The following is a 27225-nucleotide window of genomic DNA, read 5'->3' as shown; positions in this document are numbered from 1 at the left end:
CAGTAAGAATTCCGGCTCTCACAGACCTGTTAGTTTTTCTTTAAGAAGCCCTCCTGTTCTCCACTCATTACCTGTATTAACTGCACCAGTTTGAACTCGTTACCTGTATAAGACACCTGTCCACACACTCAATCAAACAGACTCCAACCTCTCCACAATAGCCAAGACCAGAGAGCTGTGTAAGGACATCAGGGATAAAATTGTAGACCTGCACAAGGCTGGGATGGGCTACAGGACAATAGGCAAGCAGCTTGGTGAGAAGGCAACAACTGTTGGCGCAATTATTAGAAAATGGAAGAAGTTCAAGATGACGGTCAATCACCCTCGGTCTGGGGCTCCATGCAAGATCTCACCTCGTGGGGCATCAATGATCATGAGGAAGGTGAGGGATCAGCCCAGAACTACACGGCAGGACCTGGTCAATGACCTGAAGAGAGCTGGGACCACAGTCTCAAAGAAAACCATTAGTAACACACTACGCCGTCATGGATTAAAATCCTACAGCGCAATCAAGGTCCCCCTGCTCAAGCCAGCGCATGTCCAGGCCCGTCTGAAGTTTGCCAATGACCATCTGGATGATCCAGAGGAGGAATGGGAGAAGGTCATGTGGTTTGATGAGACAAAAATAGAGCTTTTTGGTCTAAATTCCACTCGCCGTGTTTGGAGGAAGAAGAAGGATGAGTACAACCCCAAGAACACCATCCCAACCGTGAAGCATGGAGGTGGAAACATCATTCTTTGGGGATGCTTTTCTGCAAAGGGGACAGGACGACTGCACCGTATTGAGGGGAGGATGGATTGGGCCATGTATCGCGAGATCTTGGCCAACAACCTCCTTCCCTCAGTAAGAGCATTGAAGATGGGTCATGGCTGGGTCTTCCAGCATGACAACGACCCGAAACACACAGCCAGGGCAACTAAGGAGTGGCTCCGTAAGAAGCATCTCAAGGTCCTGGAGTGGCCTAGCCAGTCTCCAGACCTGAACCCAATAGAAAATCTTTGGAGGGAGCTGAAAGTCCGTATTGCCCAGCGACAGCCCCGAAACCTGAAGGATCTGGAGAAGGTCTGTATGCTACTGTACTGCTGCAGTGTGTGCAAACCTGGTCAGGTCCTACAGGAAATGTATGATCTCTGTAATTGCAAACAAAGGTTTCTATACCAAATTTTAAGTTCTGCTTTTCTGATGTATCAAATACTTATGTCATGCAATAAAATGCAAATGAATTACTTAAAAATCATACAATGTGATTTTCTGGATTTTTGTTTTAGATTCCATCTCTCACAGTTGAAGTGTACCTATGATAAAAATTACAGACCTCTACATGCTTTGTAAGTAGGAAAACCTGCAAAATCGGCAGTGTATCAAATACTTGTTCTCCCCACTGTATATGGGCTAACAAGACAAGCATGCAATCCATTCAGTCACACAATGCAATGAATCCCCCTGCAGGACCACTGGGGTGTTCCAAAAAAACTGAATAATATCAATCTGGTTCATTTAGAAAGCTGAACTTGAATATTGGTTGTGGTTGTCAAGTAACCAATACCATGCACATTTCACACAATTATATTGCTCAAAAATTTGAATTCATTTCAGGGTCATCTGGCCAACTCAATGATCTTGCATTCTGGAACAGACAGACCACATACCAACTTAGCACTGATGAGAAACACTGATGAGTACAATAGGATAAATAACTGACAAAACAAATGCATGATTTTATTTGGTAACTTTATTGAAGTCATCCCCCTTCCCCAATTTGTAAAATGAAACCAAACTAATGAATAAAAGAGGGGTGGAAAATAAATAATGTTTATACTGGATTTTGATTTGCGTAAAGGGTTTAATGTCGAGTCCATCAAATATCTTTGCACCCAAAAAAAAAACTCCCAATACCCCCCTCTGTACACCGTTATGCTCTCCCCAAAAATGTCAATGAAATGTTTAGAACAAGGGGACAAATGCTAACCCTTGTGAAATGTTAATTATACACACTAGAAATGTCTACCAACATATTTGGAACACCACTACGAGTATTCAAATAATTGCTGTACTTCCAACAGGGAACATGGAGCAAAAAAAATTAAATAAAAAAAGAGAAACAACGTCATCCTTTGTTTCTGTTTAAAAACTCTCCTGCAGAAAATCTATGGCATATCAGCAATGGATAGTGATACAATATAACTGATGCAAATAACATAGACTGGAACTGAATGATGCAATCCCCATCCCCCAAGAAGTCACAATTTCCTATTGAAATGGAGTCGCAAGGGGTCCTAGCAGACCACATAAGGACATGAAGTCTGCTGCTAATACAAACACAGCAAATCTCATCTGTTGCCAATTAAAATACAATTCTTGAGTTTTATTATGCAAGGCGAGCCATAGAAAACCAAATGAGTGGGGCTGAGCTGAGGGACCGCAGAGGGCATGGAAGGAGGAGGAAAACAGGAGTTCCCCTACCCCATTTAAGAGCGCAAAATTGGGATACATGGGAGGCTTGGATAGGTGGGTGGTAGGTAGGAGACGGGAGATTTTAGAGAATGAGATTTGGGAGGGGGGGAATAGTGGGATGATGATGGTCCGTAGAGAGTTAAGGTACCACCAGCAGACAGGGCGCCAGGGGTACTCTAGATCAGGTCAGCCACATTCATGGGCATCTCCTCTACTGTGGTGTTGTAGAATGTCTCAATGTCCCGGAGTGTGCGCTTGTCCTCTTCAGTCACCATGTTGATGGCAACACCCTTCCTGCCGAAACGGCCTCCTCTCCCGATCCTGGCACACAACAAGCAAAGTCGAGATTAATATGAACCCTGCCAATCTGCAATTATAATCAAAACGGTAGAGAAATAAATATGATTTGAATGAACAAACCAGGAATGAGAGCAGGACATTATAGAACAATCTAGAAAAAGTATGATATTGGTTTGTGGTTAGCTAGGTACATTTCAATGATGTATGAAATGGAGGATGTCAGTAAAGCAGGAACTCCTGATTAATCAGGAAAATTCACACCCCAATATGAACCATGTTGATTGCCATAATCAAAACAGCAGTGAAATAAAAAGTGATTCCTATGGAGCTTTGTTTTTAATATAACTCAGGGTCCCTCCTACCTGTGAATGTAGTTCTCACGATTGGTCGGCAGGTCATAGTTGATAACCAGAGACACCTGCTGGACATCAATTCCACGGGCCTGAAAAGATAAACATGATCAGCACTCCTGCAATGCCTGACCTCTAGCGGCTTTAATACCCTGTACACCGATGCAAGATGGCTTGGTCCCGTGTGTATCAGTTGGTGGGAGTGTAGCACCAAAGGTTATGGGTTCGATTCCTACAGGGATAAAACATTTTTGCCACTTGACTAAAACTTTGGTATTACTGTTAATTGAGAATAGGCTAATTAAATATATAATATAGAGCCCACTTACACGTTTAATTTCACTGTAAAGGAAGTCGATTTGAATAAATGGGTTTGCCAAATTGATTAATATAATAAGAAATTATATTTATTACATTAAACAAATGAAAATATTCAAGGCACAGTGTGCTCTGCCCAGGTAGTAGGGTGCTGCTGCGTCTCCTGAACTCAACTCACCAGCAGATCTGTGGTGATGAGGACACGGCTGGAGCCAGAGCGGAACTCCCTCATGATCAGGTCCCTCTCCTTCTGGTCCATGTCACCGTGCTGGGGAAGGAGGAAGGCATCACATGTTACATTTAGCAGACTCTTACACAGACCCACTTATAGTCAAACAAGACAGTCAGTTAGCCTGGATCTGTGAACACCACAGGCACTTCATATAATTTCACATTATGGAAATCATAAAAACCAAGAAATGCTGATCTAACCAGATCGACAGGATGTTTACTGCAAAAATAGAGGCACTAAGAAGGAACTTGAGAGGATTCTGTAGATAATGTAAACGAATGCTGACACCTCAATCCAATAAAGGACACCACTTCAACCCTGTGCCCGTATTAGTGTTCAACTCGATGAATGTGCCCATACAGGGCTCTAGACTGACCACAGTCACGTTTCGTGACCCTTTGACTTCGCTGTGCGAGTTACATTTTTTTATTGGTTGCACTGGTGCGAGCTGTACATTCTACCTGGTCAGCTCAATCAAAACGTCCTATTTTTTGGGCGGATAAAACTATGATTTGGTCAAACAGTAAAATGCATTATCCTCACGATTTCTGTAATAAAAAGGTCTGCCCTGCCGCTGTTTGAAATATGGAGCTGCGCATTGGCCATTGCGAGTGCACTAGGCCTCATTGGGTAGTATTGAACTTGGTAGGAAATCAAATAAATGTATTGAACTCAGAAAATGCCCAAGTTTATAATAAGACATGAACAGAATGCATCAGTGATTCATATTTCCGGCAACTTTCTGAAGTGGCAACGACACGGAAATGCCCCAGTCTCATCTGTATGTGTGGGTGCGCGTATGTCTACGACTATAACCGTTAGCGACGCTAAGCATAACAGTCTTCTGGTTGATGGAGAAAGGCTTTCCCAAAAACCTCATTAACTAGAAAGAAGCTTATGCCTGCCTACCTGTAGGGTTGGGCGGTATCCAGATTTTCATACCATTTCTATACCATACGGGGGCATATGGTATTACCTTAAGTGCACAAAAGGGGTGCAATTTAGGCAACACGGATCTTGATCAAGGAGGGGATCGTCTCTACTGTAACCAAGAAGCTTGATCTTGATGTCTAGCCACATAGCTAGCAAGTTAGTAAACCAAATGCATATCTGGAGCCCTGAGCTGTATATAGTTGATTCGGAACATCTTAGATAGTTCACTTATAGTTATAAGCAGTGGCATAGCACACACCCCAGTAACTCAGTAAAATCTTTAAATTGTTGCATGTTGCATTTATATTTCTGTTCAGTATATAAGGGATGCAAATTTCGGTCAACTAACTGACCCTCATTAACCGTTCAACAAACCGTTATTTTTTCTAAACAGTAAAATGACGTGACCAACAGAAAATACTATCAGAGATCAGTATATAATGACGAGATGCTCATGTTTCCCCCCCTAACAAATGGGAGTCGTCCCAAGTCGGGAAGGCAGGCGACAAGCATAGGCCCAAAATAAGTCCATTGGCCTGATTTTGGTCAGAGTTTGGCGAGTGTGAAACCTCTCGCTTCGCCTCTTCCTCTGATACTATGCATGCATGCATACATACAATGACCCAACATTTTTCATTAAGAGCTTAAATGGAAACATGCAACAATAGCAAGCATATCATCTTACAGTCAAAAGGCTATAGTCTATTATTGAACATGCAATTCCTGTAATGAAGCAGCTAATAAAACATCATTTTCAAACATTTGCCCAAATGCAACTAGAAGAAAACAGTTCTAAACTGGGCACCTATTGCGAGCAGTTTCATATCTGACAGATGAAAATCTCTGTTAGAAACTTAGAAAGAGGGGGAATCTAATTGCAACTACTATGATGGGTTGCTAATATGACTAGGATTGTGCCTTTGGCTTCTGGACAACAAAATGTTGATATGAAAACCAATAGAACGATGAATGGATTTCTGCAAGGCTACTTTGAAGCAAAGTAAGACATGCCTCATTATTTGAAGTAAAGTAAAACGTTCAGATTTTAAACAATTATACTGCCTCAAGCTCACATTGCAAAGTGGTGGGTGACACACTGATGGTCAACAGTAGGCAGGCTATTGCCTATGCATCCGAGGTGTGCTTTACGAGATTGAGAAATAAAAATAGCTCCTTTTTAAATCGTGGCCACTAAAGTTAACACGTGATTGCATTTGGAATTGTTATTTGTTGCGCAATGACTGGGCTTACAAAAGCAGGTTTCACTCCAGTAGCCTAAAGGCTTTTTGAGGAGCTACTCTCGCGCTGTCTGACAGGTGGTAGGTGAGCTATGCCGCTTCTCAAACTAGGCTCTGTATGCTGTGCGCGTATGATAAATAAAATGCATGACGACTAATGAAAATACACGTGCCAATTGAATTCCACAAAGTTATGCAAATTCCATATATACACACCGATAAGCATGACCGGTCAAATGTATTTTCGGCGGCTAACCGATTAACATCCCTAATATACACTACCAGTCAAATGTTTGGACACACCTACTCATTTAAGGGTTTTTCTTTATTTTTTACAATTTTATACATTGTAGAATAATAGCGAAGACATCAAAACTATGAAATGACACATGGAATCATGTAGTAACCAAAGAAAAAGTGTTAAACGAAAACGTTTTATATTTGAGATTCTTCAAATAGCCACCCTTTGCCTTGATGACAGCTTGCACACTCTTGGCATTCTCTCAACCAGCTTCATGAGATAGTCACCTGGAATGCATTTCAATTAACAGGTGTGCCTTGTCAAAAGTTAATTTGTGGAATTGTTTTCCTTCTTAATGCATTTGAGCCAATCAGTTGTGTTGTGACAAGGTAGGGGGGAATACAGAATATAGACTTATTTGGTAAAAGACCAAGTCCATATTATGGCAAGAACAGCTCAAATAAGCAAAGAGAAACGACAGTCCATCATTACTTTAAGACATGAAGGTCAGTCAATACAGAACATTTCAAGAACTTTGAACGCATCTTAAAGTGCAGTCACAAGAACCATCAAGCGCTATGATGAAACTGGCTCTCATGAGGACCGCCACAGGAATGGAAGACCCAGAGTTACCTCTGCTGCAGAAGATAAGTTCATTAGAGTTACCAGCCTCAGAAATTGCAGCCCAAATGAATACGTCACAGAGTTCAAGTAACAGACACATCTCAACATTAACTGTTCAGAGGAGACTGTGTGAATCAGGCATTCATGGTCGAATTGCTGCAAAGAAACCACTAGTAAAGGACACCAATAAGAAGAAGAGACCTGCTTGGGCCAAGAAACACTAGCAATGGACATTAGACCGGTGGAAATGTGTCCTTTGGTCTGGAGTCCAAATTTGAGATTTTTGGTTCAAACCGCTGTGTCTTTGTGAGACGCAGTGTGGGTGAACGGATGATTTTCTGCATGTGTAGTTCCCACTGTAAAGCATGGAGGAGGAGGCGTTATGGTGTGGGGGTGCTTTGCTGGTGACACTGTCTGTGATTTAGTTAGAATTCAAGGCACACTTAACCAGCATGGCTACCACAGCATTCTGCAGCGATACGCCATCCCATCTGGTTTGGGTTTAGTGGGACCATCTTTTGTTTTTCAACAGGACAATGACCCAACACACCTCCAGGCTATGTAACGGCTATTTTACCAAGAAGGAGAATGCTGTGGTTGGGAATGCTGTGACCTGGCCTCCACAATCCCCCAACCTCAACCCAATTGAGATGGTTTGGGATTAGTTGGACCGCAGAGTGAAGGAAAAGCAGCCAAAAAGTGCTCAGCATATGTGGGAACTCCTTCAAGAATGTTGGAAAAGCCTTCCAGGTGAAGCTGGTTGAGAGAATGCCAAGTGTGCAAAGCTGTCATCAAGGCAAAGGGTGAATGTAAACGTAAATAAAATATATTTTGATTTGTTTAACACTTTGTTGGTTACTACATGATTCCATGTGTTATTCATAGTTTTGATGTCTTCACTAATTTTCTACAATGTAAAAATGTTTTTAAAATAAAGAAAACCCCTTGAATGCGTAGGTGTCCAAACTTTTGACTGGTACTGTATATACAGTACCTGGGTGTTAGGTATAACAAAACTGTGGAACATGGACACCAAGCTGGAAGTGCAGGAGCTCTTACCAGGGCAGAGACTGTGAAGTCCCTGGCGTGCATCTTCTCAGTCAGCCAGTCCACCTTTCGGCGGGTGTTGATGAAGATCACAGCTTGGGTGATGGTCAGGGTCTCGTACAGATCACACAGGGTGTCCAGCTTCCACTCCTAACAAAGGAAAGGGGGTTGAATTGAGTATGAAGAAAAGGGAAAACTTCAAGCCAAAGATCTGGTCAATAACACCCATTTCAAGCTATTGTGCCAACCCAAACTACACTATTCACACTAGGATATTTTGTTATTACCATTTTCAAATGTTCCTTATCCAGCACAGTTCCAGGCTAGTAAAGTAAATAATGTCTCAGCTCAGTAGTGTGAAAGGGGTATAATACACAAAAGGTTGATATTACAGTTAAATTATAAAGCGGATGAGGTTGCTTTTAAGTTAAAGTTGTAGAGGGACAAAGAGCCCAGCCACGGTGTAGAGCAGTCGACTTTCTCTGCCAAAGAACACTGTTACTCCAACAGCATGGGAGTGAGAGGTTTCACTCTAGCCTAAATCTGTCCAAAATAAGCCCAATGTGTTTCTATGGACTTATTTAGGACCTAAGCTTGTTGCCCGCCTTCGGGACAACTCCCAATGTTAGGGTGGAGAAATGAGCATCTCTTCATTATATACAGATCTCTGGAGACTCAGAGGGAACTTGGGACCCCAACAACGTTTCAAAAGTGCTCAAGAGGATATAGCTAAACTCATCATTAGAAGCACTGTAGCAAGCTATTTTCATACAAAATCAACCATCTTGATAATCAAATAATACAATTTTAAGGAAGGAAAGGCCATTTCTAAAAGTATCATTGATTAACATTCCATGTTAACAGGACAGTTACTGTGTTGTATTGACCAAATGGGGCTACTTCATGACTTAACTTATTCCTGTTAGTAGAGCAAAGGGCCTCACAAGATTGTAATAACGAGCATTTAAAAGAGCAATATATTCTCTTTATATACACACACTTGCTATAACTATAACTATAACATGCATCCATTACAGCAATACCTCTTTCTCCACGTTGATGTAGAACTGGCGGATACCCTCCAGGGTGAGCTCCTCCTTCTTCACCAAGATACGGATAGGCTCACGCATGAACTTCTTGGTGACCTCCAGGACATCCTGAGGCATGGTGGCAGACAGGAGCACCACCTGGATAACAGGGTTGAGAACAGTATTAGCTCTATAGAGCAATCACTTGACAAAGGAATACATGGGTCATTGAAAGATTACTATGGTGTGCTCAGCTGTTCATCTCCCTCCCTCTCGCTAGCGCTTTCTTTCTCTAGGAGCACTACCAGGAAGGAGGGTTGGGACAAGTACTAGCTAAGATTCAGAAAAGCACAGTACATTCCACTTGAAAAAAACATTCTATATTCCCCGATTTATGCTTAAATAGACCCTTTGCTAAGCCCCGCCCCAGAATGTGGGGAACCAATCGCAATGTTCCAATGGATAGCAACTGCCGTCGAGTCTGACACCTGGGACAAGATAACATTTAAGTCGCATGAAAGGCAGTGAGGGCTATGGCAAAAACAGAATTCTTCAAAAAATATTTTGTTTAAATGGCAAAATAATTGAACAGTGCAGCATTAGTACTCGCTACTGTGATTCCTGAAATGCAGAGCCTGTTGGGCGAGTAAGAGCGTTGGGCCAGTAACCAAAAGGTTGCTTGTTCGAATCCCCGAGCTGACAAAGTAAAGATCTGTCGTTCTACCCCTGAGCAAGGCAGTTAACTCACTGTTCCCCGGGCGTGGATAGCGATTAAGGCAGCCCCCCGCACCTCTCTGATTCAGAGTGGTTGGGTTAAATGCAGACGACAAATTGCAGTTGAATGCATTCAGTTGTACAACTGACTAGGTATCCCCCTTACCCTAATCCAAAATTAAACTTGATACATTATTTGCTACCTCAGCTGGCTAGACAGTGCTCAGTGTCATCGAACACCAAACGCTGCTAACACTAGATAGCCACGTAATACAACTTGTTCTCAAAATGTGTTGGCTAGCTAAGTTAGCAATGTTATGAATACAATTCATCTGCTGTTGACATCAGGATACGATTTGAAAGTACTAGTTTGCTCCAAAAGTGTTTATAGCTTTGACTGCAGGCTGACAGTGAATTCAGAGTCATTCAGTGGCTAGCTACACTACAAACAATTTTACCAGGTTCCCGTGAAGCAATTGCAATGACAGTTCACAACATACCCAAGAGTTTCCTGATTAGCAAGTGGTAGTCTGTAGGGATGTGCATCTTTCCCTTTCAAGGCGATTCGATACGTATCTATACTGAACAAAAATATAAACGCAACATGTGAAGTGTTAGTCTTATGTTTTATAAGCCAAAATAAAATCTCCCAGACATTTTCAATACGCACAAAAAGCTTGTTTCAAATTTTGTGCACAAATTTGTTTGCATCCCTGTTCGTGAGCATTTGTCCTTGCCAAGATAACCCATACACCTGAGAGGTGTGGCATATCAAATGTGCAGTTTCGTCACAAGACAATGCCAGAGAAGTCTCATGTTTTGAAGGAGTGTGCAATTGGCATGCTGACTGCAGGCCTGTCCACCAAAGCTGTTGCCAGAGAATTTAATGTTAACTTCTTTACCATAAGCCGCCTCCAACGTCGTTTTAGAGAATTTGGCAGTACGTCCAACCAGCCTCACAACCGCAGACCACGTTTAACCACGCCAGCCCAGGACCTCCACATCTGGCATCACCTGCAGGATCGTCTGAGACCAGCCACCTGGACAGCTGATGAAACTAAGAGTATTTCTGTCTGTAATAGAGTCCTTTGGTGGGGAAAAAAACTCATTGTGATTGGCTGGGCCCGGCTCCCCAGTGGGTGGGCCTGGCACCCAGGGGGTGGGCTTGCTGCGCCCCTGCCCAGTCATGTGAAAGCCAGAGATTCAGCCTAATGAATTTCTTTAAATTGCCTGAACTGTAAGTCAGTCAAATCATTTAAATTGTTGTTTATATATATATTTGTGTTCAGTATAGATACACGGGCTCCAATAGATTTTAATTTGAAACTATTCGGTTTGATTAGAGCAGGGATCTGGCAGCCACAGATCAATTTATCTTTTCTTTTTTTACTCAGGTCTGAACTTACTGTTGAGCGTTAGAATACACAATGTGAAAAGTAATTATTGATTGGCAAGTCAGTCTAATGGACAGTTATCTAAAAAAACATTGTTGAATTACCAACCGGTGGGCCCACGTCGATTTTGTTAGTCACCCTCAGTCAGATACCATATAAAAAAAGCGAACATTTTCCCACACCCTGTAGGTATACAGACCCGCGAGCCACTGCAGCCTCATGAGTTCAGATTGTGGCCCCCACCACCATCAAAGTTACCCGTCCCTGAATTAGAGGAATGAATCGATGCACTAACATTTGTTGTAGGGCTGACCCCATTTAGTCGAGTGGTCTGTCAATGGGATGTTGGTCGACCGAGATCTCTTTAGTCTCCTGTCCGAGTGGACTAATCCATTGCGAAGGCCGTGTGGATGGCACAGTCCATCACTTTAAGACATGTGCTACTGAAATTGTATATGGTTATATTACATGAGAACAAATGGTGCAACACTAATAAAAATACTATTTTATAACAAATTATCTTTCTCCCGCATTGGATAGTGGTCACTGTCCGCGGTTCTGAAACATCAGTGAACTGTTGAATTGGCGCCTTTTCCTAGACCATGTTGCTGTGCATAATAGCAAAGTTAACCAGCATATTGGTGTTGAGAACAATGCGGTGGTGGCAGCAGCGGAGTTAGGAGACGAGAAAACAGCTCGCCTTAATTGTCTAAGAAAAGTGAGAGAGGAAACCAACTTAATTAGGTCTATAATCAATAGCCTTACTGTTAAATTTGCCTGGCTTTATAAATCATCCATTTACACTACTAGTCAAAAGTTTGGACATACCTACTCATTCTAGGGTTTCTTTATTTTTCCTATTTTCTACATTGTAGAATAGTGAAGACATCAAAACTATGAATTAACACATGGAATCATGTAATAAGCAAATAAAGTGTTAAACAAATCAAAATATATTTTATATTTGAGATTCTTCAAATTAGCCACCCTCGACTAACCGGTACCCCCTGTATATAGCCTCCCTACTGTTATTTTATTTTACTGCTGCTCTTTAATTATTTGCTATTTTTTGTTTTATTTACCTATTTTTTACTTAACACTTCTTTCCGTAAAAACTGCATTGTTGGTTAAGGGCTTGTAAATAAGCATTTCACTGTAAGGTCTACACCGGTTGTATTCGGCGCATGTGGCAAATAACATTTGATTTGCTTAGATGACAGCTTTGTCCTATATCTGAGAGAAAAGAAACAGGAAACTTTATTTTACACATTGTTTTTTAGGCACAAAATGATTCCATATAAACAAATATTCCTTTTTTAAAACTGGTACCGGGCTACCTTCAAATGAGTCTTGAGGCTTTTGGCCCTAGAGCAAAACAAACATGTAGAGTTGAAGTCGGAAGTTTACATACACTTAGGTTGGAGTCATTAAAACTCGTTTTTCAACCACTCCACAAATTTCTTGTTAACAAACTATAGTTTTGGCAAGTCGGTTAGGACATCTACTTTGTGCATGACACAAGTAATTTTTCCAACAATTGTTTACAGACAGATTATTTCACTTATAATTCACTGGATCACAATTCCAGCAGGTCAGAAGTTTACATACACTAAGTTGACTGTACCTTTAAACAGCTTGGAAAATTCAAGAAAATGATGTCATGGCTTTAAAAGCTTCTGATAGGCTAATTGACATCATTTGAGTCAATTGGAGGTGTACCTGTGGATGTATTTCAAGGCCTACCTTCAAACGCAGTGCATCTTTGCTTGACATCATGGGAAAATCAAAAAAAATCAGCCAAGACCTCGGAAAAAAAATTGTAGACCTCCACAAGTCTGGTTCATCCTTGGGAGCAATTTCCAAATGCCTGAAGGTAGCACGTTCATCTGTACAAACAATAGTACGCAAGTATAAACACCATGGGACCATGCAGCCATCATACCGCTCAGGAAGGAGACACGTTCTATCTCCTAGAGATGAACGTAATTTGGTGCAAAAAGTGCAAATCAATCCCAGAACAACAGCAAAGGACCTTGTGAAGATGCTGGAGGAAACAGGTACAAACATATCTATATCCACAGTAAAACAAGTCCTATATCGACATAACCTGAAAAGCCGCTCAGCAAGGAAGAAGCCATTGCTCCAAATCCGCCATAAAAAAGCCAGATTACGGTTTGCAACTGCACATGGGGACAAAGATCGTACTTTTTGGAGAAATGTCCCCTGGTCGATGAAACAGAAATATAACTGTTTGGCCATAATGACCATCGTTATGTTTGGAGGAAAAAGGGGGAAGCTTGCAAGCTGAAGAACACCATCCCAACCGTGAAGGACGGGGGTGGCAGCATCATGATGTGGGGGTGCTTTGCTGCAGGAGGGACTGGTGCAATTCACAAAATAGATGGCATCATGAGGAAGGAAAATTATGTGGATATATTGAAGCAACATCTCAAGACATCAGTCAGGAAGTTAAAGCTTGGTCGCAAATGGGTCTTCCAAATGGACAATCACCCCAAGCATACTTCCAAAGTTGTGACAAAATGGCTTAAGGACAACAAAGTCAAGGTATTGGAGTGGCCATCACAAAGCCCTGACCTCAATCCTATAGAAAATGTGTGGGCAGAACTGAAAAATTGTGTGCGAGCAAGGAGGCTTACAAACCTGACTCAGTTACACCAGCTCTGTCAGGAGGAATGGGCCAAAATTCACCCAACTTATTGTGGGAAGCTTGTGGAAGGCTACCTGAAACGTTTGACCCAAGTGAAACAATTTTAAAGGCAATGCTACCAAATACTAATTGAGTGTATGTAAACTTCTGACCCACTGGGAATGTGATGAAAGAAATAAAAGCTGAAATAAAGCAATCATTCTCTCTACGATTATTCTGACATTTCACATTCTTAAAATAAAGTGGTGATCCTAATTGACCTAAGACAGGGAATTTTTTTACTAGGATTAAATGTCAGGAATTGTGAAAAACTGAGTTTAAATGTATTTGGCTAAGGTGTATGTAAACTTCTGACTTCAACTGTACGTGTTCGTGAAAGACACCTTTCCATAGAGAGGTCATATTAGTGTGTAGCCCAAACTGTTCGGACAATACAGACAAAAGATGACAAATCGGCGTCACAGACGTCAGACGAGTTCCGTGAAGCTTGAGGGCGTCGGGGAGTTTTGTCTTTCCACTGAGGGGCCATAATAGTTTTTAGACCAAATTATTCAGACGGTACAGATGTTTGTGAGAACACAAATTTTCGGGATGTCTCATGGTCTGACAAACACCGCTGTAGCTCCGACACCTTTCACCGCAGATGCGAAAGGCCGATATTGGCATATTGAGATGCAGCCCATGCAAAAACCCAGATGTCTCTAGCTTCAGACAGATTTTTATGGGAATTTTTTATTATGCTAATTAGATTGTCACGGGGCCGTGGAAATTGACTCAAGAGGGTCAACTCTGTTGCAGATAAACATGTGCCGTACAAAAGGCTAAGGATAAAATAAATCTAATCCTAGGTTCACACATGAATTGACAGAATTCGTAGGCGAGTGGGTAAATCGCCATTACCATCGGTTCTATTGGCCAACGTGCAATCACTGGAAAAACTATCTACGGTCGAGACTATCCTACCAACGGGACATTAAAAACTGTAATATCTTGTGTTTCACCGAGTCGTGGCTGAACGACGACACGGATATAAAGCTGGCTGGGTTTTCTGTGCATCGGCAGGACAGAGCACCTACGTCTGGTAAGACGAGTTGCGGGGGTGTGTCTATTTGTCAATAACAATAAGAGCAAAGTCAAATATTAAAGAAGCCTAGAGGTATTGTTCGCCTGAGGTAGAGTACCTCATGATAAGCTGTAGACCACACTATCTACCATGAGAGTTCTCATCTATATTATTCGTAGCCGTCTATTCACCACCACAAACCGATGCTGGTACTAAGACAGCACTTAACAAGCTGTATAAGGCCATAAGCAAACAATAAAATGCTCATCCAGAAGTAGCGCTCCTAGTGGCCAGACTTTAATGCAGGCAAACTTAAATCTGTTTTACTTCATTTCTACAAGCACGTCACATGTGCAACCAGAGAAAAAAATAAACTACTCTAGACCACCTTTCCTCCACACACAGAGACACATACAAAGCGCTCCCTCACCCTCCATTTGGCAAATCTGACCATAATTCTATCCTCCTGATTCCTGTTTACAAGCAAAAAATTAACGCAGGAAGTACCAGACTCGCTCAATACGGAAGTGGTCAGATGACGCAGATGCTACGCTACAGGACTGTTTCGCTAGCGCTGACTGGAATATGTTCCGTGATTCATCCAATGGCATTGAGGAGTATACCACCTCAGTCACCGGCTTCATCAATAAGTGCATTGACTACGTCCCCACAGTGACCTTACTAATCCGGACGCTTATAAGAAATCCCGCTATGCCCTCAGACGAACCATCAAACAGGCAAAGCGTCAATACAGGACTAAGATTGAATCGTACTACACCTGCTCTAACGCTCGTCGGATGTGGCAGGGCTTGCAAACTATTACGGACCACAAAGGGAAACCAGGCCGAGAGCTGCCCAGTGACGTGAGCCTACCAGACGAGCTAAATGCCATTTTTGCTCGCTTCGAGGCAAGCAACACTGAAGCATGCATGAAAGCACCAGATGTTCCGGACGACTGTGTGATCACGCTCTCCGTAGCAGATGTGAGCAAGAACTTAAAACAGGTCAACATTCACAAGGCCGCGGGGCCAGACGGATTACCAGGGCGTGTACTCAGAGCATGCGCGGACCAACTGGCAAGTGTCTTCCCCGACATTTTCAACCCTCTCCAATAATCTGTAATACCCACGTTTGAAGCAGACCACCATAGTCCCTGTGCACACAAATGCAAAGGTAACCTGCCTAAATGACTACCGCCCCGTAGCACCCACGTCGCTAGCCATGAAGTGCTTTGAAAGGCTGGTCATGGCTCACATCAACACCATCATCCCGGAAGGCACAGGAATGAAAACATGTATTGATCACATCTTTACTAATGCTGCAGAAATTTGATTTAAAGCAGTATCCAAATCCATCGGATGTAGTGATCACAATATAGTAGCCATATCTAGGAAAACCAAAGGCTGGGCCTAATATAGTGTATAAGAGGTCATACAATCCGTTTTGTAGCGATTCCTATGTTGATGTAAAGAATATTTGTTGGTGTATGGTGTGTAATGAGGAGCAACCAGACACTGCACTTGACACATTTATGAAATTGCTTATTCCAGTTACTAATAAGCATGCACCCATTAAGAAAATGAATGTATAAACTTAAATCCCCATGGATTGATGAGGAATTTTAAAAAAAATGGTGTATGGTTGAGAGGGAAGAGGCAAAAGGAATGGCAAATAAGTCTGGCTGCACAACCGATTGGCAAATGTACTGCAAATTGAGAAATCATGTGACTAAACTGAATAAAAAAGAAGAAGAAACTATACTATAAAACAAAGTTAAATGAAATAAAGACTGATAGTAAAAAGCTTTGGAGCACCTTAAATAAAAAATTTGGGCATAAAGGCAAACTCCGCTCCATCATTCATTGAATCAGATGGCTCATTCATCACAAAACTCACTGATATTGTTAATTACTTTAATGATCTTTTCATTGGCAATATTAGCAAACTTAGACACAACGTGCCAGCAACAAACGCTGACACTACACATCCAAGTATATCTGATCAAATTATGAATTTTGAATTCCGTAAAGTGAGTGTGGAAGGTGTGACAAGATTATTGTTGTCTAGCAACAATGACAAGCCACCAGGGTCTGACAACTTGGATGGAAAATTACTGAGGATAATAGCAGACAATATTGCCACTCCTTTTGACATATCTTCAATCTAAGCCTACTAGAAAGCGTGTGCACTCAGGCCTGGAGGTAAGCAAAAGTAATGCCGCTAATCAAGAATAGAAAAGCCCCCTTTACTGGCTCAAATAGCCGACCAATCAGCCTGTTACCAACCCTGAGTAAACTATTGGAAAAAATTGTGTTTGACCAGATACAATGCTATTTTACTGTAAACAAATTGACAAACTTTCAGCAAACTTATAGGGAAGGACATTCTACAAGGATGGCACTTACACAAATGACTGATGACTGGCTGAGAGAAATTGATAATAAAGAAATTGAAGGCTGTTTGGTTAGACTTCAGTGCGTTTTTTGACCTTATCGATCATAGTCTGCTGCTGGAAAAACTTGTGTTATGGCTTCACACCCCCTGCTATATTGTGGATGAAGAGTTACCTGTCTAACAGAACACAGAGGGTGTTCTTTAATGGAAGCCTCTCCAACATAATCCAGGTAGAATCGGGAATTCCCGAGGGCTGCGATCTAGGTCCCTTACTTTTTTCAATCTTTACTAACGACATGCCACTGGCTTTGAGTAATGCCAGTGTGTCTATGTATGCAGATGATGCAAGACTACACACATCAGCTACTACAGCGAGTGAAATCCCACCCACACTTAACAAAGAGCTGCAGTTAGCTTCAGAATGGGTGGCAAGGAATAAGTTAGTCCTAAATATTTCCTTTTTAACACTATAAACAAGGCAGGTCCTACAGGCCCTAGTGTTGTCGCACCTGGACTACTGTTAAATCGTGTGGTCAGCTGCCACAAAGAGGTACCTCTGACAATTACACTTGGCTCAGAACAGGGCAGCACGGCTGGCTCTTAAATGTACACAGAGAGCTAACAATAATATGCATGCAAATCTCTCATGGCTCAAAGTGGAGGAGACATCGTCTTCATTACTACTTGTTTTTGTATTGTAGATATGTGGTAGTTGAGTATTGGCCTGAGGGAACACACTTAATGTGTTGTGAATAGTGTTATGAAATGTAATGTAATATCTTGAATTGTATATAACTACCTTAATGTTGCTGGACCCCAGGAAGAGTATATTGAATAGGGATCCTTAATACAATACAAAAGTGACTGGGGAACTACGTAAGCTTCATAACATAAAATAATGTGACAGGTGAAATGAAGAACACAATCTGCTTTATCTCCTAACGCATTGCACAAGTTAACTGCAGGTATTTCCTTAAAAAGTAGCTACAAATTGTATTGAAAAACTTCAAAGAAAGTTTCAATGATATTGACGAAACCATCCCGTGTCTATTTCCAAATACCCCGGTACATCCAGTATGCCGCCCAAGCCTAGTGGTAAGCCTAGCTAACTTCTGGAAAGTGGTTAAGTCTTTGAAACAAAACAGACATTTGTAGTGCTTTTAATAACCATTTTGCTTCAGCTAGCCACCTGTTTGAAAGGATAGTCTCTGAAAATTCATCTCATTCCACTGGAGGGAGTCCTTTAGTCACCTCAGAACAGATTGTAGAGAATGATGCACGCACATACTTTATTTTCATTTCAACCATTTGATGTCTACGATGTATTAAGTGCCTTGCTAAAGATCAGGGGCTGATTCACTTGACCCCTTCTTACTACAGCTCTCTGCCCCACTCATTGTTGAACGTTTAACATGTATTTTTAACTTCACAATTGCTTCCGGTGTTATCCCTAAGGTTTGGAAAGTTGCACATGTCCTCCCCTTACACAAAGGCGGAGATCTTTCTGACTTAGATAATTACCACCCAATCTCCGAGTTAAAGTATGTTGCCTATCCAAGGTTTTAGAATCCTTGACCAACTCCCAGCTAAGGTTTTCAACTTCTCACTAATCTAAAATATGCACCAGTTTGATTTTTAGATCTGGACATCGCACTGTTTCAGCCACTATTGTTGTTTTAGAAGTGCTACTCATTTAAAAACAGTCTGAAATGGGCCTGGACAAGGAGCCTTGCAAATGGTTTAAGAGCCATCTGACCTCCAGGACACAATGTGTGCTTTCTGATGCTGTCAAGTCTAGTTTCCTCAATATTACGAAAGATATACTGCAGGGGTCGGTATTGAGACATGCATAAATAATATTGGACTATGTATTAAATCCTGTAATATTCATCTGTATGCAGACGATACGGTTATGTATGCCATTGCACCGACAGTTAACCGAGCTATGTTAGAGCTGCAATCTGATTTTGTTGCATTACAAAAAGCCCTTCATTTAAAACTTGTACTTAATGCGGGCAAAACTAAATACATGTTCTCTAATTCAATGAAAGATCTCTCAGATGGGCTACTTATTCACTCATTGATGGTTCTCTCATCGAGCGGGTTCCCGCCTATAAATATCTGTCCGTTTGGATTGATAAAGATCTAACGTTTGACAAAATATACTGATGACCTAGTTAAAAAGCTAAAATTTAAAGTGGGCTTCTTTTTTAGAAATAGATCTTGCCTCTCCATGAACAGCAGGAAGCAGATTGTGCAGTCAGCTTTCCTGACAGTTCTTGACTATGGTGACACCATTTACCAGAATGCCGCAGCCACTACTCTTAAACCATTGGATGCAGTCTACCATAGCGCCCTTCGCTTTATTACAGGTGACAGTTTTAATACTCATCACTGCATCTTGTATCAGAAGGTCAGCTGGACCTCACTAAAGTCCCGTAGATCACTTCATTACTCCCTTCTTGTTTGCAAAGCTCTGCTCCACAAGCTTCCAACATACCTCACTTCACTGTTGAAACATAGAAATACCATACCCATTCACAGGGTTGGTTAACTCTTTGAGGTCCCACTTGTCTCCACAAAGTAAATCCGCCTTTAGTTTTAACACGCCAGTTATGGAATACCTTACAAAACAACTTACACCTGGATTCCCTGGTGCCGATAGGGTAGTTTAAAACAGTTGTTAAATGAGTTTAATGAAGTGTGCAATTGTTTCAACTGACATAATATATTTATAGCTGTCTTGTAGTTTTATTTTTGTTGCAAATGAGACACTGGTCTGAATTGGGCTACACTGAATAAATAAAAGTAAATAAAAAAAAATTGCAGAGGCTTCAGGTAGAGCATAGCTTCCTAAGGACTGTTTGACACAATTTGTCCTCATACCTGTGTACTAGTGCCAAGCTTCTGGAAAATCTCGTAGATCTGGTCCTTGAAACCCCGGCTCAACATCTCATCAGCTTCGTCCAGGACAAACATCTTGATGTACTTAGAAGCTGAGGGGGAAGATGAGCACTTGGTTTAGACAAAACTTGAACACAAAGTGAAATGTCAATACTCTTCAGTAAACAAAAACATACAGATGTAAACATAACATTGCGAAATGTTTGACAAACCTATGTTATCTGTACAAATCTGGTCACAAAAAGAAAGGCCCTGACATCACTCACAGAGGAACTTGCGGTTCAACATGTCGAACACGCGGCCTGGAGTTCCAACCACTATATTGGGAGCCTCAGCCTGGAGTTTTGTCACCTCGTTGCGGACGTTGGTTCCGCCGATACAGGCATGGCAGGAGGCTCCCATGTAGTCGCCGAGGGCCAGGATCACCTTCTGGATCTATTGAAGAGGAGAGGGAGTCGATAAAACTTAAATCCAGCAGTCAGCAGTTGTCACAAAGTGCTTTAACAGTAACACAGCCTAGACTAGGGCGCAAGCAGCAGCACAGTGGCCAAGGAAAGCTCCCTCTGGCACATATTTGACTAAGTTTACATGTCCATTTTGGTGATTTCTGGTATATTATCAAAATCAAATCACAGCATGTTTTTGGACTCATTCAGCATTTATTACATGATTAAGTGCAATACAATTGGAAACTAATGTTGAAAGTTCAATTTATATTTCTAAAACTTATGCTGAAAATGATGCTGTCGCTGCTTCCTGATGACAAGACATTCATAAAATAGCCCAATGTCAAAACACAGTTTGAAAGTGTCCAAATCAATAACCAATATGTGGAAACAGTTTGTGATAGATTTGTATTTATTATGGATCCCCATTAGCTGCTGCCAAGGCAGCATCTACTCTTCCTGGGGTCCAGCAAAATTAAGGCAGTTATGTATTGTAATGTTTGTTTTTTTAAATTGTACTTCACAACACATTAAGTGTTCTCCCGAGTGGCGCAGTGGTCTAAGGCATTGCATCGCAGTGCTAGCTGTGCCACTAGAGATCCTGGTTCGAATCCAGGCTCTGTCGTAGCTGGCCGTGACCGGGAGACCCATGGGGCGGCGCACAATTGGCCCAGCGTCGTCCAAGGTAGGGGAGGGAATGGCCGGCAGGGATGTAGCTCAGTTGGTAGAGTATGGCGTTTGCAACGCCAGGGTTGTGGGTTCGATTCCCACGGTGGGCCAGTATGAAATTTTTTTTTTTTATAATGTATGCACTCACTAACTTTAAGTCGCTCTGGATAAGAGCGTCTGCTAAATGACTAAAATGTCAAATGTAAGTGTGTGCCCTCAGGTCACTACACACTACTACCACACAAAATAGAGCATGTTTCCATGCGTGTGTGTATTCATGTGTATGTGCCTCTTCACAGTCCCCACTGATCCATAAGGTGTGAAAACAAACAAAATGTACTATCTACACGCAATAAATAACTAATCGATTAGGGAGGAATATGCGCCGTTGAAACCATCACAAAAATATAAATTGGGGGTATTTTCACGTCACTGGTTAGAGGACAACCTGCAGAACACAGCCGGCTACATTTTGATACGGGGGTCACCAAAACAGAACGAGAAAAGCAACACTTCTGTCAATCACCAACTCGATTATCATGTGTTGTCCGGGTTGGGCCGGTGTAGGCCTTCATTGTAAATAAGAATTTGTTCTTAACTGACTTGCCTAGTTAAATAAAGGTAAAATAAAAATTACAAAAATAATAGTGTTGAAATGAATTGCGCGAAGGGGGGGGGGGGGGTTGGGGGAGATGAGGTTGCACATCCTGTTAAAACAAACAGCTCAAAAACCAGAGGAATCTGGGAATAATGTTTACACCACTGGTTAGAGAACAATTGGTAGAAGACCGCTAGCTACATTTTCATTCATGTTGGTCACCACTGCAGTAAGTGTAACGCAACACTTTTTTTGTTAATCACTTCCATCGATATCATGCTGAAATCAATAGAACAGGTGCAAACATTTGGGGTGAAGACCGATTTAAACTACCGTAATACCATTCAAAGGGCACACGGAAACCAGGAATAACCTATACATGGTTGGTTAGATGAGAACTTGTAGAAGGCTTAAATCAATGTTTTGGAATGTCAGATGTTGATTTCTGGAGGCTGCCATCATGGAAAAAGTGAACAAACCACTTTTTCCTGTCAACGTCAACTAATCATGATGTGGCATAGGATATCAACAGTGACAACTGTTGGCTGCTACAGTGAGGCAAAAAAGTATTTGATCCCCTGCTGATTTTGTATGTTTGCCCACTGACAAAGAAATGACCAGTCTATAATTTTAATGGTATGTTTATTTGAACAGTGAGACAGAACAACAAAAAAATCCAGAAAAACGAATGTCAAATTTTATTATAATTTGATTTGCATTTTAATGAGGGAAATAAGTATTTAACCCCCCCTCAATCAGAAAGATTTCTGGCTCCCAGGTGTCTTTTATACAGGTATCGAGCTGAGATTAGGAGCACAATCTTAAACGGAGTGCTCCTAATCTCAGCTTGTTACCTGTATAAAAGACACCTGTCCACAGAAGCAATCAATCAATCCGATTCCAAACTCTCCACCATGGCCAAGACCAAAGAGCTCTCCAAGGATGTCAGGGACAAGATTGTAGACCTACACAAGGCTGGAATGGGCTACAAGACCATCGCCAAGCAGCTTTGTGAGAAGGTGACAACAGTTGGTGCAATTATTCGCAAATGGAAGAAACACAAAAGAACTGTCAATCTCCCTCGGCCCGGGGCTCCATGCAAGATCTCACCTCGTGGAGTTGCAATGATCATGACCACGGTGAGGAATCAGCCCAGAACTACACGGGAGGATCTTGTCAATGATCTCAAGGCAGCTGGAACCATAGTCACCAAGAAAACAATTGGTAACACATTACGCCGTGAAGGACTGAAATCCTGCAGCGCCCGCAAGGTCCCCCTTCTCAAGAAAGCACATATACAGGCCCGTCTGAAGTTTGCCAGTGAACATCTGAATGATTCAGAGGAGAACTGGGTGAAAGTGTTGTGGTCAGATGAGACCAAAATGGAGCTCTTTGGCATCAACTCAACTCGCCGTGTTTGGAGGAGGAGGAATGCTGCCTATGACCCCAAGAACACCATCCCCACCGTCAAACATGGAGGTGGAAACATTATGCTTTGGGGGTGTTTTTCTGCTAAGGGGACAGGACAACTTCACCGCATCAAAGGGACGATGGACGGGGCCATGTACCGTCAAATCTTGGGTGAGAACCTCCTTCCCCTGAGCCAGGGCATTGAAAATGGGTCGTGGATGGGTATTCCAGCATGACAATGACCCAAAACACACGGCCAAGGCAACAAAGAAGAAGCACATTAAGATCCTGTAGTGGCCTAGCCAGTTTCCAGACCTTAATCCCATAGAAAATCTGTGGAGGGAGCTGAAGGTTCGAGTTGCCAAACGTCAGGCTCGAAACCTTAATGACTTGGAGAAGATCTGCAAAGAGGAGTGGGACAAAATCCCTCCTGAGATGTGTGCAAACCTGGTGGCCAACTACAAGAAACATCTGACCTCTGATTGCCAACAAGGGTTTTGCCACCAAGTACTAAGTCATATTTTGCAGAGGGGTCAAATACTTATTCACCTCATTAAAAATGCAAATCAATTTATAAAAATTTTGACATGCGTTTTTCTGGATTTTTGTTGTTATTCTGTCTCTCACTGTTCAAATAAACCTACTATTAAAACGATAGACTGATCATGTCTTTGTCAGTGGGCAAACGTACAACAGCAGCAGGGGATCAAATACTTTTTTCCCCCTCACTGTATTTAAATGCCGGGTGTACAATACATGACTTTCAAAATCCTAACACCGCTGAGCCTCACATTAAACAACCGTCTTTCCTGTAGTTTTTTGTGTGTTGCCAACGTAGTGGTGTGCACACTAAACGACGTAGCATAGACGGGGGTCTCACACACAAGATTCTTCACTTGGTTGTGAGGATTCTCGATACCACGCTGTCTCACAAAAACAATTATGTGATTCGATTTAACATAGCTACAACGAGCTGTGGCTCAAAGCAGCCTCAAACGTTTTCAGTTAGTCATTCACGCTTGCCATACAGAGTTGAAATATCTAGCCAACATTTTGAATTTAATAACATTGCTTGTGAACTTCAGACTAGAGCTTCCATAGTCTGTGCAGTAGCCTGAACATTTGACGTCCCTAATCTACTTCCATGTTCAAGACAATTTTAGCGTAAATGTTCATTACTTTTAGTCATCATCTGACAAGCAACATTATTCATAAGGATCAGATTTGTGTAACTCATGAGTTCGTGCCCATAGCATGAACCAGCCTGTTGCTCACTCCACAGAGTCGGCTGGGATGAATATCCCTCTCTCACCCTGACAGATATAAGACTTAGTGCCACTCAAAGACACTGCCTTGCCTGTGACAGGGGTGGCACATTACATCATCAGCCTACATGGTTTAATTCACACTAGAGAGCAGAATCAAGCCAAGCTGTACTGTGCTGGCAATTCATCCACCATAGTTGCTACAACAGTGCTGGAAAGGCCCATGTGATATTAAAATATCAGAGCCAGCATGGTACGTTTGAGTCGGCACGACAGTGTACAGGGTACAGGAGTTGCAAATTAAATGTGTGTAACCTGCCTGCTGAGCCAACTCTCGGGTGGGAGCGAGGACTAGGGCCTGGGTGCCCTTTAGCTCGATATCAATCTGCTGTAGGATGGAGATGGCGAAAGTGGCAGTCTTCCCTGTGCCGGACTGGGCCTGTGCAATGACATCAAAACCTGGTGGGGAATGAAGGGTCATATTCATTAGTAGACACCATAGCAAAACACTTTGCAACAGAAAAATAAAGTATTTCTTATTGGACAAATTCAGACAGGTCCCTCCCAGTTGGTTCCTAGTGAATATGACCAAGGATATGCTTTATAGGCATTTGGTTCACTGTTTAGATGCAGAGGCTTAGGAAATCTGCAAGCTTAATATTTACAATTAAAATAATAAAACATTTAAGGCATGATTGAGAAAGTCTCCAAACCTGACATGTAGGATAGTCTGGAATAAATAAAAGCCAGTGTCGTATGATCTCTCAAGGAAACCTAATGTTCCACATAGGAATGAAGAGGATGAATAGAAGTATAGAAGCTCAGGCAACTTCAGTCAGCGACAACTTAGGCTAGAGATTGACGCAAAAAGAACACTATAAAAATCAACACATATAATTGGTATTGAAGTCATTCCCATGTCTGAAGCTTATACCCATCTTGATACATATTGATGAAAAAAAAAAAAAAAAAAAAAGGTCTCCCACACACAATATCCTGTGTGTGGGAGTTTATTTTAGGAAACTAACTTACCCTTGATACAAGGGAGGATGGCCCTCTGCTGAATGGCAGAGGGTTTCTCAAAACCATAGGCATAGATTCCTCTCAGGAGAGTCTCACGCAGGGCCATCTCATCGAAGCTGTCCACAATCTCATTCCAGTTACTCTGTGGAGAGAGAAAGATAACAGACCACGGTTTGTGTATATGGTACCCAGAGACTGTACTTCTTACACAAACTCCCAGTACTGCTTTACTGCCAGTGGAGAGATGGAAAACCATGCAAGACCCTGATTGTGGGTGTTAGATGTATGCATCTTCTCCTCCATCCCATTGCCAGTAATGATATTCAACAATTTTTAACCGGGTCCTTCATCCAACTTTTGACAAACTTGCCTGACACACACAAAACACTTAACTTTACCTCAATGATGCCATCTGGCTCCATGCCCTCAGGGCCATTGTCTCTGTTGGAGAGGTCTCTGGAGGAAAACGTCCACATGTCAATACTAGATGATACATATATTTCATAACTCATTAGCCAATTCTAATGATATCATGAACAAAAACATTTCTAATCAGAAATGTATAAGGGGTCTAATGCCAGGGTGTGATTGCAATGGGCATGACATGCCCGAATTCGGCCCATGAAGTGCCAATGATTGAATCGAGGCACCGATGTTCAATAAACTCGCATAAGATGGTCGTTTTGGTACCCCACCATCGGTGCTGGCGACCAGCGAGGCAGAATTTGGGGCACACACACAACCAAACTTGTGACGCCACTCAATTTCCAAAAACACATATTTCAGAAAGTCTTCCCAATGCAGACGAATCGAACACGCCCATGCAAAATTACTTGTATTCAGAGATTTTGAATAGAATAATGGTCATGGTAGATAAATTGGTATGGGTTCGCTGGCTGTCTAGGCCCAGTAGTCATGGTGGATAACAAATTGGTGGGGGTTCGCTGGCTGGCTAGGCCGGAGTGGAAATGTAAACCCCGTGATGAAACTGCTAACGTTAGCTCGCTAACAAGCAAAACAACATATTCAGCAGGGATAGCTAACCATACTAGCTGGAAGTAGCAATCACTCAACCGAAAGTCCTATCCGATTGCAAATAATTCCATAATAAATACAAAATAAAGCACCGCCACCAGGCCTAGCGACCCCTAATTTACCCGAAAAACCATGTGCTCGTAGCGCAGAAAGTTAGCTAACGTTAGCTGAAAGGGTGGCTCCATTAAAAGAACAAGCGATCCAGCAAGCTCGTAAACATAATATTTCGGATAAGAACTGTAGCCAGTGAGACACTAGCTAGCCGGAGTTTTGAGGTTATTAGTGAACACCCGTTACTAGCTAACGTAGTTAAACGTGACCAACGACACTGGGCAGAAAATCATTTGTGCACCATGGCGGGGCTCGCTGGTGAGACAGGCCACCATTTTCCCGCAACCGGTCTGGTGGTGTTCGCCTGCGAAATTATAACTAGCTAGCCATCTTCACCGATGTTAGCAGTTCGACTTCACCATGCATTACTCAATTAACATTTGTGGGCTGGCCAGCAAATCAGTGTTTACAATAATACAAGGCACAATTTGAGTCAACTACCTAGCTAACATGTCATAACGTGAAACATTTTTACAAAGGGCTTGCCTTTAGACCTGACCAGTTAGCGGCTCCAACCCGACTACCGCTAGCTACTTTACAGTTGCTAACGTTAGTTAGCACTAAAACGACAGCACAAGGAAACCGCTAATATTAAGGTTGCATTTTATAACGGAATTGCGGGGCCGACCGGGTTATTTTATCTAGCCATGTGTAACTGGTTATAATAAAACAGTGAAACAATTTGCTGGATTCTTTACCTCTCTTCATAATCTGCCGACATTATCACAAAGGGCGAATACGCCGCAAAAATGTTTTATATACCAC

The 27225-nt window shown here is 42.1% G+C and overlaps 1 protein-coding gene across 1 annotated transcript; it reads right to left on the bottom strand.

Annotated features, from left to right (window-relative positions):
- Positions 1 to 1715: 1715 nt before the first annotated feature.
- Positions 1716 to 27225, bottom strand: LOC311136665 (eukaryotic initiation factor 4A-I-like). Its single transcript, XM_084170879.1, has 11 exons — positions 27159 to 27225; positions 25713 to 25770; positions 25324 to 25456; positions 24611 to 24750; positions 20170 to 20338; positions 19886 to 19995; positions 8782 to 8925; positions 7751 to 7888; positions 3602 to 3691; positions 3118 to 3197; positions 1716 to 2776 (listed from the first exon to the last, which is right to left on the bottom strand). The coding sequence occupies exons 1-11, from the start codon at positions 27179 to 27181 to the stop codon at positions 2632 to 2634; spliced, it is 1230 nt and encodes a 409-aa protein (XP_084027005.1). The 5' UTR covers positions 27182 to 27225; the 3' UTR covers positions 1716 to 2631.

The sequence above is a fragment of the Coregonus lavaretus genome (genome assembly GCF_964263955.1).
Source record: "Coregonus lavaretus genome assembly, chromosome: 10".
NCBI lineage: Eukaryota > Metazoa > Chordata > Actinopteri > Salmoniformes > Salmonidae > Coregonus > Coregonus lavaretus.
Note: the sequence above shows the minus strand (reverse complement) of the source record. Positions and strands in the feature narration are given on the sequence as shown.

Coding starts and splice junctions, on each gene's coding strand:
- LOC311136665 (XM_084170879.1), bottom strand. CDS start 27,181: ATGTCGGCAGATTATGAAGAGAG. Junction 3,692..7,750: donor ACTTCACAGTCTCTGCCCTG/GTAAGAGCTCCT, acceptor CTCCTTCCCCAG/CACGGTGACATGGACCAGAA. Junction 3,198..3,601: donor TCATCACCACAGATCTGCTG/GTGAGTTGAGTT, acceptor TTATCTTTTCAG/GCCCGTGGAATTGATGTCCA.